Here is a 15,036-nt window from a genome sequence, read left to right as displayed (position 1 = left end):
CACTACCGCACCTATTGGCACACGCGTTGAAACACACCTCGTCAAGATCTACGCCCAACTTCAGACTAAACAGGTCCCCAACCGGGACCTAGTTGCCTAGAGTCTAGACAGCGATACCTAATATTCGCCAGAACACTGGCATGAGGCATAAAATCATGTATGTTTAATAAAGTGATTGCAGTATGTCTCTTTCCCGCTAGATGGCGGTAAAAACGAAAATATGTCTATCATAGTGATATGAATAAAAAATCATTTTATTAAAATACTACGCGTACAAGGTTAATGACACAAAAGAGGAAAGCATACTCATATTACCGTGAAATCAAGTGCAGTATGGTTATGATAAAGGCATTATAAACCTTAAAATTGACACATAGAGAGTCACAACTTCAACGCCTAGCGTTATGTATGCAATACTTAAATTTCTAACTATCATTTGTACAGTGCCAACTTTGCTAGAAAATCAATCCACGCACTTGGGCGAACTAATTGAGTCAGGCCCGTACAAGCTGTTGTCGTAACAGGGCGTGATTCTCCAACAGCAAAAAGCTCTTTCGAATCTTACGTCACTCTTGGCATGGGACGTCTCCATTGGTAAAATAGTAAAAATGATAACTTCTTGGCATAGTAAATAATTTCTTCCGTAACACGCCATAAGAAGTCTTAGGCTGGCATCACACATCCGGAGTGGCTCTCTGGAGACTGGTTTCATCATTTGAATTCATATTATTAATTCAAAAAGCCCTGGTTATCATACATCCCATCATTCAACAAGATTTCTTCAGATTATGAATTTCTCAGATTGATCTGTAAGAATGATACTGACGAGCGGTCTGAATTCAGGATAGGAATATTTAAGATTCATGATTTCATAACGCGCATATATCCCTTACGACCCCCGTAGAGCGGTACACACATACGGGAATCAGATTACGAATTATTTTATTTGACAGTGTCAACTGAAATAATTGTCAACTTGACACTAAAGCGGATTATGTCTGGAGGTGTTGCGACCTGTTGGCGTGATGTCTGATAATTTAATTTTGTGCGTTGAAAGCCGCCCTTGTTTAATTAACACTTCTGTTGAGGACCATCACGATAGGAAAAAAACACATAGCATTATTGGCAATTTATAACATTTTATATAGAGCCAAAAGCAATGAGATTTGTATAAATTCCACTTGAGGACCACTGATCAATTGACAATTAGGTACACACACAGACACACACACATACACATTTAATGTTTATTTATTATAATAATGCTTTATTTCACGACTAATCACTGACCCCAAAGATACAGTTTTTGAATGTTATTACAATTAACAATATAAATATGTAAAAAATTAGTATATATTATATTAGAAATATTGCAAATTAAGCAATTTATGCTATTTGCAGTGAGTGTAAAAAAATTGAAAATAAAGTATTTTTACTATCTGATAATTTAAGTTATGTGTGAGGCAAAGTGCCGGAATTTAGATAATGAATGCAGAGAACTATTCCGCACGTGTGCTGCCAGCCTTAGACCAAACACTGAAAGATAATGGGACATACCGACAGTGTCGGAGCCTTCTCCATCGCGATGCTGCTGTTCTGGGCTCAGTAGCAGGCGGAGACTCTCCCACTTCACGTTCAGATGTTCCACGCGCCATGTTACCTGCGTCACATAACACGGTCACGTCACTTATAATAATCATTTAAACTAAGTACATATCAAATAACTTATTTCAAGGAAAAAACGAAAGCTTTACATCTGGGCTCACCAATGGGAGGCTCCTTTGCACAGGATCCCGGCTAGTATATGGGTACCACAACGGCGCCTATTTCTACCGTGAAGCAGTAATGTTAAACATTATTGTGTTCCGGTCTGAAGTGCGCCGTAGATAGTGAAATTACTGGGCAAAGGAGACTTAACATCTTATGTCTCAAGGTGACGAGCGCAATTGTAGTGCCGCTCAGAATTTTTGGGTTATTCAAGAATTCTGAGTGGCACTGCATTGTAATGGGCAAGACGTATTGAACGTACTGAACGTCCTGCTCGTCTCGTCCCTTATTTCCATAAAAAAAATTTTTTTTTTTTTAAATAATGTGTAATTAAACTTTGGTCAGGGGTGTGGGGTTCGAAGCTACTCTCGGCAACCAGAGCTTATATCTGTCGATCGCGATGTCATACAAGGTTTATTTTACAAATTATAAAACTCAAACTACATTATCGATTTTAAACATTCTTTCTTTCACCTTTAAAAAACTACAATTTCTAAGAGAATGATGGACTGTATTTGTATTATATTTACATAAATTAATGAAAATAACACATGAAGTATCAAAATTTGCCTCCTATTATCAGTATTGGAAACGTGCTGCGAAATCTATTGGTACTACACAAAATAGGAATTATTCTAGTTTGATAGACGAAACGGAGCAATAGCGGATCATTAATGTAACTTTAAATACTCTAATTGTTTTCAATAGTACTGGCAAAAGGAAATGCTTGTTACTAATTAATTTAAATGTTTTATTAAAAATGGCTCTGTCGTAAATCCTACTACTCCACAGCTGAATATCTAAGTGATCGGACAGCCTGGGACTAGATTATGATTATTTTATAGCAATAACAATGACAGTACAATATTGTATATTTTATTAAAAACATCTTAAAAGAAGAATGCTGGGAGAGTCTCTTGCGACGGTTCTTCTCTCTCAACTTAATGGCTGACAGGATTGCCCTGAATGTTTCAGTATGACAACTCTCATGATTATTATCATATTAAACATTTTATTGAGATAAAACCTTTAGTTGCGAATGCAACAGGCAACTACTAGTATGTTATACAGCGATCACGTAAATTTCATTGGGACGTTTTTTGCTTGGTATTGAGGTGATTTTTACAACCCGGTTAAATCACATCTGTGCCGTTCCAATCTATTATAAATATATTAAAAAAATAAGTTAGACTTACCATTTACCTGCTACTAAGCCTGTCATAAATTAACGACTACGAATAAGAATTGGCATAAATATATACCTGAGAGTAAGCCAAGAATATGAAAAATGTTTACAAATACACCTTTTGCTTAAGATTGGTTTATTCGGACGTATAACGTTTCCCGCGTTTGTTTGCAAGGCTGCTTGACATTTTGAAAAATTCCGAACTATCTTTGTACTGACAGTGTTGTCAGCGATAAAGTCAACATTTAGCATATTCCTGGATTACTCTCAGGTATAACTTTATGCCAACTTTGCCAAGCCGTTAGGTCACATGTATAGATAAATGATTTGATTTGTTTAATCTGATTGAATTTCTTATTTACCTCAGCGCCAGCCTCAGGCAGTCTCTCGAGGATGGCGGAGGCCTGTTCGATGAACTTAGCACGACGGGGCTCTGCAGACACCAGCTCTGACATACGATTCTGTAATAATCAACAATTATGATCACTTATCTATATATTTTATACTAGCGGAAAAGCCAGACATCGTCCTGTATTCACATGTTAAATTAAAAAAATCGGTCAAGCCGTAAGGAGGAGTTCACTAAAATACACATGGGCAGGACAAATATATATGTACTGAATTGATAATCGAAATTCTCAAATTCACTGGAACACACTAAAAATCATCAAAATCGGTCCAGCCGTTTTAGAAGAGCTCACTGTTAATACACGTAGAGAATAATTATATATATAACAGATTTCCACCTACGTATTCACTTATCACAACAGCGTAGAGACTTGAAATTTGTTAGGAATATCCTTTTCGCCGCGTAGAGTAGCTAAGGTTTACGAAATTCCAACCGCAAGAATTTATTTCGTTATGAACAGAATAAAATCTGTCGGGTCAGGTTATAGATTATATTAGTATTAAAGAGAAATCAACACCAGAATCGTATTAAATAGTAGAAGTACAACTCCTTATGTGCAATGTTAATCTGGGATAATACAGCTTCAACCCCTAATTCTGCCAGAAAATTACAGTGTTGGTACTGTTTGAAGGGTAGGTTTTAATAAGGTAGGTTACGGGGATTTATATAGTATAATATCACTGTTATGGGCAGATTAATAGCAGGCCATCAACGAAATATAGAAAATAAAAAAGAACCATCTATACATTCCGCCATATATATCCATATACCATCCGCCATATGATGAATAAAATGTTTGTTTCGAGTCATGGATGTTTAAATGTATTTATGTATGTTTACATGAATTTATGTATGTTTAAGTAAGTATATTGTATTAAATATATCATTGTCTTGTAACCCATAACACAGGCTATATTATATGCTTAACATGGGGCAAGATAATTTGTGTAAAAGTGTGTCAATATACCCATAAAAACGTACAAGGATAACTTAGGGACCTACCCTAATGATGTAACATTATTACTCTCATTCATGGATTTGTTGAAAGTTCTGTTTTTTTTTTTTATAATTTTGGACTAAACTATTCAAACTCTAAAAAAACTAAACAATTAAAATAATTTATATAGATACTGATATAAACGACGATATTGAGCATTGCGCAACATTTTTGCTTCAACTAAATAACTCAATTTTTTTAATTAAAATTAAGATTCATATTTTTTTTTACAAAGAGTATTGTCTCTGAATTGACACAAACTGAGGAAATATTTTATGGCACTTAAGCAAATGGCTATTTAGACAGTTTTGCGCACTCTCATTATAATAGGAAAGAGATTATCACGCGGTTAAGCCACGCCTATCCTGTTTCAATTTGTTCTGAATGTATGCTCTTAACTAAGTTTCTTCGTGAACGTTCTGATAAATATGTAGGCAAAAATAAATAGGCTGCACTCCGGAAGTGCCGCCCATAACTGAATATATTTTGGAATGGTTTGGAAATAATTTCGCACGAATTGCTTTATTTATCAGTATAAAAGTACTAGCATTCATGTGGTTAATTAAAAACAATATTAATTTATTACGCAATCGTACACAAAATTTATATTGCATAAAAAATTTACTTTAGAACTATTACAATTATTTTACACTAGCTGACCCGACAGATGTTGTTCTGTATATAATAAATAAAATAATGTTTTTATATGAATTTGTCAATAATATATCATAACATCAAAAATAACTTCCTAAAATATGCACCCTGCTGTCGTAATGAAATTGTTTCACAGCAGAACTGTCACAACGTGCGTAAATAAATTCTCTCATAGAAATTATGTATGGACACATCAAAGGAAAAACAAATTTGTTGTTTTTATTTAATTGAGCAGCATTTTTCACCATTTATTTTACCTTTTAAACCTTCCCTGGACTTCCACAAATAATTCAAGACCTAAATTTGCCAAATCGGTTCAGCCGTTCTCGAGTTTTAGCGAGACTAACAAACAGCAATTAATTTTTATATATATAGATTAAACTTTACCTCTCAGAAAAATTTATATTCATCCAAAATTTCAACAACCATCTTACGAATTTTCGATCAGGTCACATGTCCTGACCCGAGTTTAACATTTTATACCCAGCCCAAGGAAAGTGCTCAACACCGCTAAAGAATATTTCACTTCAATAATGCAATGTACCTACTGGGTTCTACATTACTTTAATTTCAATCCATATAATGTCAGATGAGATCACCTTAAACTCACCATTCGTAACTTCCTGCTGGACAAATTCTCTGGACTAGAATAGATTTCTTCTTGCACGTGGGTCAGCCATTGACACAGCTCAGTGAATTCAGCGATCAGCTGGTTTAGCGACCACTGCCGGTTGAATCCTGACGTGGGATTTAGCAGGCGAGGACCGTTCTGCAATATCGACCCGTTATTCGACAGCTCGCCGTTGGCTTCCTGGAAATATAATTAGTAGATTATATAGAGGATAATGACACATGGATCTTGTCTGGTTCTGCTCAGGTCAACGAAAATTGTATAACATTATATTTAATAGGCAAAGTTGTTATATGATTAAAAATATTGACAAACGGTCTCCAGACGTTTCAACAACTCTGCTATTTCCACCTCAGTTGATGCAAAGAGGGTGGTGTCATCTGCATAATGGTAATTTTATAATCTATATAAATTTTTATAATCTATAAGTTATATTTAAAATTACATACTTTTAATACATCGCCGTTAATTAAAGTTCCTAGTCGATATAAACAAAAATATATGTATAACGAAACAAATCATTATATCGTCATCGTATTTTCGTAAAAACAAAAGTAAATACGTCTCATATATCAAAACAATATTCATTTATACATAATAATATAAAGAGGTAAAGTTTGTTAGGTTGTAGGTAATCTTTGGATAGACTAAACCGATTTTGAAAATTCTGCCACATTATTTGGGAATGTCATAGGCTATAAAGAAATTACTTAAAAATTAAAAGACTCTTTCGTGGTAGAAGAGACACCATTTTTTCTCTGATCTGTGCGGTCCAAGGAAAAACGGTCGAACGGAAATGTTCTTACGGACAGCATTGGAACACCAAATAGGTATTATTATTATACTATATATTTTAAGATATCTTCAAAATAATTCTACTTTTTATGACAGTAAGGGACGAGATATATTATTAAATAATTAATTAATTATATAATTGATACGTCCTGCCCCTTACAATGCAGTGCCGCTCGGGATTCTTGAGAAACGGAGCGGCTCTACAATTACACTCGTCACCTTGAGACATAAGAATCTATGATAAGACAATACGTCACTTTAACCAATTTATGTGAATAAAGCATTTACATCAAAGTCACATCAAGCACCCCATGCTTTTTTTATGGAAAAGAGCTAAAGCTATAGAAAAGATACAAACGAGCGTACGGGTCACATGGTGTTAAGTGATCACCGCCGCCCACATTCTCTTGCAACACCAGAGGATTCACAAGACCGTTGTCGGCTTTTTTTGTTGTACTTCCCCATGCTTTTGTTACTTAATCACACTGTTCCTAGTAACTATATGTATTTTTTAAATATTTTCTACTTTTTATTTTGGTTTTCGTTTAAAACGTGTTATTTCCAACCACTATTTTTATAAGAAAGCGCAGTTATAGAATGCCAAACTTGAAAATGGTGCAAACGAAAGAAACATCTTTAGAAAAATTATGTATTGAATGATTAGCAGTTACTAATAACGACAAAAACATTGTAATAGAACGGGGCAGTGAAACATAATCTGTACGGCAAACAGCATGAAGTGCTTGTAACATGATGCGATACGCTCTAAGTAAAATATAAAAACCTGATGTATACTTAACCAAGCAATTTGCATTCATGCGTCATTTAGAGATTACTAGCATTTGCCCGCGATTTCATTCGCGTCAATCGGGTAAACTGATCGCGAATTCGTTCTCTACTACCCCAAAACCTAACATACGATACCCATATTGTTAAAACGATATGTTAAACGATGTTAGGCGCCAAATAACTTATTTTCTTTTTCTTTTTCTCCTTTTCAAATTCGCTCATGATTTTGTAATTTTTGTTTTTATTTTATTGCGCGACGATCATGATGATCGATCGTTGAGGGGTCAAAGTGAAACCAACAAATTCACATGGCAGTTTATAATAATATTAATTAAGGATAGAAACGAGTGTTTGCTCATTTCGTCCACATTGAAAAATTACGCACAACCCTTTGAAAATTTTAATATAAAAGTCCTAAAAAAAGATCGAAGTTTTATAAGTATTTAAATATACTTTCATAAAAAACTATGACAAAAACGCATTCTTCTTCTTCGTTACATAGCAAAGCTTCTTGGCAGAGCGGTCGTGGTCATTACGAAAAGACATCTTTTGGGGCAGATGTGATTCGCCCTACGAGCATTCGCCATTTTTCCCTAACTTAAGAATGCGACTCTGTAGTAACACCGAAAGGCGTTGTTTTATACCAAGTGGAGAATGTGGACTTTTGTGTGAAACTCGGTCCATGAAACTCACACCATTTTCCTCTGCACCTTATCTCCAGAGCATCAATTTGCTTTTTCTCGGCTTTTCGCAAAGTCCCTGCAGGTCCTCGTCTTTGCAGCATACAAAAATTTGGGAAAAACAAGTGTTTGGACCAGCCGGATATTTGATAACGATGACTATCTCATTCCTGAACTCTGCTTTCAACTCGCGGGTTATCAATACCTGGCCGGACTTAGTTCTAGTGGAGGGGTTATTGTACTTGCAAAACAAAGCAAGCTTATTACGTGAGTGAGGTATATTTCGTAGATGTGTAAGATGTGTTCATGAATCATGGATTTAACATTTTTATTAATGATTGGATATAATATCACTTATTGAAAGTCAAAAACTACCATCCATTCGAATGAGTATGCCTCAGACCTAAGAAGAATGGGCGTAAGAAACTCAGGGGTTTTTTTTTCATAAAACAATGGTTACGTTATATCGAACAATTAAAATTATAATTTAATAATCTGAAGGCGGGCGCACCATTCACAATCTGTGGTATCATTGAGAAAGTCACTAATTCGTGCCAGATTTTGGCGAGACAACACGTCCTGAGGATGCCTCGTGTAGAGGCGAAACACGTGTCGAATTGTTTAAAAACAAATATTGGCGGAATAATTACTAAAGAAAACTTAAATCATTTGTGAAATTATGGATTTCCGCAAAGTAACGCCTACTTCAATAAATTTTCCTAGTCACAAATGTTATAGTACCCTTTACCACACATGGATCAGATTTTCTAAAAATAAAAGCCCGTTATACATTAGCGCCGCTCACCTTGCAGGAGTCAATGATCTGGTTGTCCATGATATACTCGTAGTGATGCTGCAGCAGAGGCCACAAATCATCACCAACGCTACCACCGCTGGCTGCCGAGCCCCAGCTTCGGCGCCACAGCTCACGACAAGGTTCCTTCCTGAAATATTCAAATACATCATTTTAATAAATTAACTATGTACATGCAAGCACTGCATTAATATTATCTTTGTAAAAGTTACATTTTACAAGACATACCAAGATTTACGATCGATGTGTTACTCAGACGGTTGGATTAGTAAAAGCGCTCGGACGAAACCCAAACGACGCGGGATAAAATCGCGCATCGTCCATAAATTTTGATCACAATTAAAATTTGTATTGTATTTGACGATTTAAAAGAGTGTCAATGTCTTTCATTACACATTCCATATCTACAGTTCAACTTTTCTATTTATTGTTTCAACGAAAATCTACTGGCAGTAATATTTTTACCAGTGGGAGGCACCTTTGGACAGGATGCCAGCTAGATTATGGGTACCACAACGGCGCCTATTTCTGCCGTGAAGCAGTCATGTATAAAGATTACTGTGTTTCGATCTGAAGGGCGCCGTAGCTAGTGAAATTAATGGGGAAAATGAGACTTAACATCTTATGTCTCAAGGTGACGATCGAAATTATAGTGCCGCTTAGAGTTTTTGGGGTTTTCAAGAATCCTGAGCGGCACTGCATTTTATTGAGCAGGGCTTATCAATTACCATCAGCTGAATGCCCTGCTGGTCTCGTCCCTTATTGCCGTAAAAATAGTTTTAAAATTTTATAAGAAATATATTTCATTCATTTAACGGATGAGTGACGGATGCGTTATTTCCTCAATATACATACTGGGCTTTATTTTATAATCTACATCCACAGCAGACAATAGCACTTAATTACGCTTCCTATTTTGGAATGGCTAGGGAATAATTTCGCACGAATTGTTTTATTTATCAGTATAAAAGTACTAGCATGTATGGGTTTAAATACAATATTCATTTAATGCGCAGCGTACACAAAAATGACAATTTATATTAAATAAGAAAATTTACGTTTCAGATTTATTACAATTATTTTACATTAAAAAGTTTATATTATCTTACAATAATAACGATCGCTCAGGGAAAATCTCCGCTTATGACAAAGATTAAAAACCAAATAAATAAACTGTAAAAATACTTCACGGCTGTGTTTCGATCCCTCGACCTCGCGGTATTTTGGCTTCGCAATCACAATGATTGAACCAGTGGTCCAATGACCGTATGATCATTATGTTGAAATAGCCGAACTATAATTAGTTAGAAATTTAAATCTTTCATTCACAATTTCATCGACTCTCTTACGAATTTTCGATCAGGCCACGTGCCCTGACGCGAGTTCAACATTTTATACCCATCACAAGAAAAGTGCTCAACGCCGCTAAAGAAGTTTTCACTTCAAAAACATTTTTTTTATGAAAATAAAGGACGAGACGAGTAGGACGTTCAGCCGATGGTAATTGATACGCCCTACCCATTACAATGCAGTGCTGCTCAGGATTCTTGAAAAACCCAAAAATTCGTCACCTTGAGACACAAGATGTTAAGTATAATATGCCCAGTAATTTCACTAGCTACGGCGCCCTTCAGACCATATTATTAACATAGTAGATAGTTCATAATGATACTTTCTATAAAAACTATGACAGATCGCTTTATCTTAGCCTTCTTCAAAGGCTGACGTTGTTTTAGGCAATATCAGTTATCAAAACAGTGACTTCCTGCGATAAGCAATGTTATCGATTTTTTGATTAAACGTTGGGTTAACTTATTATTACATTATGAACAGTAAAAGCAATGCAATTAGAAAACCTGAATCTGAAGTACAACGATAATCATAATATTATTGACACACTTTTACACAAATTATCTTGCCCCAAACTAGCCAAAGCCTGTACTATGGGTACAAGACAACGATATATTTAATACAATATACTTACTTAAACAACTTATAAACATCGATGACTCGGAAACAAACAGTCCAGTATTCACCATATAAATGATTGTACCTACCGGGATTCGAACCCGGGACCTTTTGCTCAGTAGGTAGAGTCACTAACCAGTGGGCTATAGGGAACAATAATTAATTTGTCTATATGTATAGACCTATTAAATTTTGCAATGCAGCAATGAACGTGAGTACATTGCAACTTGATTACAGACAGTTTGAAATTGTGCCATAGATCGCATCCTTAAGTAACTTATCCTTACTGTAAGTCGTTAAAGAGTTCCATTGATATTCGACTACTACTACTTGACCATAACGACGATTGGTGACTAGATAGCCAGATAGCATAAAACAGTTTCGGCCGAGTGTCGTTAATTTGCTCCTAAGAATTAAAGAGTTCAGCTACTTTGTCATAAATCCTATACTCAGAATCTCAACAAACTCTCATCAAACTACCATTTAAAAACATACTCTCCAATAAAAAAAAAAGAATAAACAAAATCGGTTGGCGTGATATTGAGTTATTCGTCAATTTAATGCAAATTTAAGACTTTTATTGTTTTCTCATGGGTGCCATTGTCAAATCTAGACTAAATTGTAATGGGATAACATGGGAAAAACCAGCTTTTAAATTATTATTTTATTAAAAGTATCATCAAAATCGGTTCACCCAGTCTTAAATTCTGATGTAACATAAAAAAATATATTCGCATTAAGAACCTCCTCCTTTTTTGAAGTCGGTTAAAAATCGCATGTTGCCAAACATTTTAAAATGTGATTTTTAGGTAATATTCGGTTAGTATTTTAATATTAGACACTTATCAACGCGGATTGATGAAAAGCGAGTTATTGCGAGATTTTGTAAGAAATAAGAAGATAAATAAGCCAGCTAGCAGCATCAAGGTTAGTCAAATTTAAAACCCAGTAGACTCTTAAAATTATCTTAGTGCTATATTTCATATCCGGGATACCACAGTGGCGGTACTAGTCGCGTCACCATGGTAACCGTAAGCTACTAAACTAGACACCATATAGACAACTGAGTCCGAGCTGGTCGCGCCAACAAATTGTTGCCCAACCAATCGGACACCAGGTGAGTAACTCCCTATAGAATATTCTGTTGCACCACCGCGACCGCGGTGTCCCGGTGAAATGTAGCCCTTAAGAGGGCCCCTCCCAGTATTGTCTATAGGCCTCTCTTTATACCTTTACATTCGCAATGCAAACAATTATGACAACCGAGGTGAGCGGGAGCGGGTACTGAACGCTGATTGGTCAGGTAATAATTACAACATGTCGTAACAATTACTGACTTCTTAGCAATGAATTTATTTGATGACTTTTTGATGAGCGCGCACTCACCTTTTCACAAAGCCACTACCGGGTATCGCAAATAAAAATTGCTTAGCGTGAAGATCCTGTTAAGCATACTAAAACAGACTATTTAAATTATTGCATTGTCATAGTCCTTGATAACTGTGCGAAGTTTCAATTCAACCTGACGTTTAAAAGTGAAGAAAATTAAATTCAAAGCTTCCGTTACATAGATACAATACATACGTAGATACATTTACCATACCTTTAAATGTAGATTTTTTTATGACAATAAGGAATAGGGACATTACAATGCATTGCCGCTCAGGATTCTTGAAAACCCAAAAAATCTGAGCAGCAATACAGTTATTGCGCTTGTCACCTTGAGACATAAGATGTTTAGAGCGCTTTCACACTACGTCCGATTCGAATCCGATCCGTACCCGTGGAAAACGGTCCGGTGTAGTCGTAGAACTATTTCTAACGGTTGACGGAAAGAAACTGTCATTGGACGGTGTTTTCACGGGTACGGATCGGATTCGGATCGGACGTAGTGCGAAAGCATTCTAAGTCTTACTTTCCCAGTAATTTCACTAGCTACGGCGCCCTTCCGACCGGAGATCGAAACACAATAATGCTTACACATTACTGCTTCACGGCAGAAAAAGGCGACGTTGTGGTACACATAATCTAGCCCGTATTATGTACAAGTTGATATCAAGTTAAACATAAAAATTGATTTTTTTTTAAATATACATATTAAAATAACGAAAACTGGTCTGCGAAGTCGGTTGAGAATAAAATTACTTACCTTTTTTTAGTGAGACTGTGATATGGTCGTTCCATTGGATCTGACGGTCCGTTCTGATACCCGGAGCTCTTCAGCGAAGACAGCGAGAAGCTGCTCTTCATGGCCGTGTTCTCGAAGCCTGAAACTGTATAATATGACAATTAAAAGAAACCTTAGGAGCGCGGGTCTAACTCACCGATACCTCATAAAATACTAGGAATTCATAACAACCCTATACGCAGTTGTAAACAAAAGTTACCCCTAAAACTGAATTGCATGTGCTTAATTACCAGGCATACATACACGGGCAGGAGACACGTGAAAGACGAGCGAGTCGCCACTAGTACTAAAAACATTTATTTCAAATTAAATCTTAACATAACGTAAGATTTAGTTGAAAAACTTTCTTGGAGGCTTCTTTACACAGGATGCCTGATACACTGGTCTACTATATTTTTGTCTACACTACCTACCGCGGCTTGTATATAAGATATTGCTAGGAACTGTGACAATCATAATGTTCTTCTACTCGGTTAGGTCGAGTGAGTAAGTCTTTTATTGGACGATGTATATGCTTCTACATTATATACCCAGAAAATGTACAAAACAAATGTGTTACGAAATTTAAAATATTTGTTAAAAAACGTTTGTTACTATAGCATAAACAATTTTGTTGATACCAAAGACTGGGAATGAAGCGAACACCCTCAGTCTCTTTAATTATAAATGTTTATTTTATTGTACGATATTACATTGTAATCCATATTTTTATTAAAAAAAAAGCTCGCTGAATTTCTTGCACGCGTTCTTCTCAGGTCTAAGGCAGTCTATCTTGAATAGGTGGTAGTTTTTGACGTTCAATAAGTGATCGTAAATCCTATTTTGAATAAAAATATTTGAATTTCATAAAGGGAGGTAAACTGTTTATTATGGTATTCCTCATGAATCGGAAAAAAAAAGTCTGTGTACTCATGTACCCAACAACAAGAAGTTATACTTTCAAACGTAAAAAATCAAAAGTCTTAGAAGTTTTTACTTCTCGTGCTAAAGTTGGTAGAAAGAACAATATTGTAATAAAAAAAGGTATTAAAGACAACCAATAAATATATTATTATACAGCATAATTTAGTTGAATTACGTTTATATGAATATCGTTGAATTATTTTTATACTTTTAGAAAGAAATGTACTTTTTTTACAATTCTACTAAAACTTATTTAATTCTCGTAAATTGGTTGTGGTTCAGTAGACATAGCTCTTAATAGTGATTTTCATTATTATAATACTAGAAATAAGGGATTGCTTGTTACTAATACTAGTAGGCTTCATAAGATACATCATAGCTTTAAGAATAAATGTATACACTTTTACAATAAAGTCTTAGCCACTGTTCAGGCACTATCTATAAATAAATTTAAATGTTTTATTAAAAAATGGCTCTGTCGTAAATCATACTACACCACAGCTGAATATCTAAGTGATCCGACAGCCTGGGACTAGATTATGATTATTTTATAGCAATACAATATTGTATTTTTGATTAAAAAGAGCGCAAAAAAAAATGCTGAGAGAGTTTCCTGTGCCGCTTCTTATCTCTCAGAAGGCCATTTCTTTCCGAAGCGGTAGTAGTGTCTACTATATTAGAAATGACATCAAATATAATAATAGTAAAGGTATCAATTTTGAGAAAATAAATACCTTCCCCCTTTACCTTTGCCATATAAGTGTAACTTACTCGTATTAGGGTTGGTAGCTGAAGTATGATACAAATGGCCTTATTAACCAGCCAACGTTAGTGTGTCGAATGTGCGTGACGGTGTGTGCGCACATCGAAAAATTCACTCTGATTATTTTTCTCTAACGCTAGCCAAAAGAAGAATAATTTATAAAATATACGGACGAGTAAAAAACAGAAGGACTCCGTGTCACCTTACATATCAGCGAGTCACCAAAACAAGCCGGTAAATGTGTAAATACATAGCCACACGCATACACTTACACTAATACAAGCCGATCGGGCGCCATTATGAGATATGCTATCGTCTGTGACAGATCAGTTTGCGTCGCAATAAAATATTTTAAAAATGCCGTCGTGCGTTGTGAAACAGTATAAAAACAATACTATAAAAGTATATGTGGATATATGATTATTTAAGGGGGAAAAATTTGTGTAACTGGTATACACCGTAACCGCACACACACTAGCATAAAGGTGCTTC

At 35.4% G+C, this 15,036-nt stretch overlaps 1 protein-coding gene across 1 annotated transcript in view; it reads right to left on the bottom strand.

Annotated features, from left to right (window-relative positions):
- The window catches only part of LOC126971620 (uncharacterized), a 318,228-nt gene that overhangs the window by 177,886 nt on the left and 125,306 nt on the right, over positions 1-15,036 (bottom strand). The window contains exons 2-6 of the mRNA XM_050817982.1: positions 12,840-12,957; positions 8,714-8,852; positions 5,624-5,824; positions 3,316-3,414; positions 1,558-1,660 (exon numbers count right to left, since the gene is read on the bottom strand). Coding sequence (XP_050673939.1) covers positions 1,558-1,660; positions 3,316-3,414; positions 5,624-5,824; positions 8,714-8,852; positions 12,840-12,940 — 643 coding nt within the window. The 5' untranslated portion in view covers positions 12,941-12,957. The remainder of the gene's footprint in view (positions 1-1,557; positions 1,661-3,315; positions 3,415-5,623; positions 5,825-8,713; positions 8,853-12,839; positions 12,958-15,036) is intronic.

The sequence above is a fragment of the Leptidea sinapis genome, chromosome 2 (assembly GCF_905404315.1).
Source record: "Leptidea sinapis chromosome 2, ilLepSina1.1, whole genome shotgun sequence".
Classification (NCBI taxonomy): Eukaryota; Metazoa; Arthropoda; class Insecta; order Lepidoptera; family Pieridae; genus Leptidea; species Leptidea sinapis.
The sequence above is the reverse complement of the archived record's forward strand: the minus strand, read 5'-3'. Positions and strand labels throughout refer to the sequence as shown.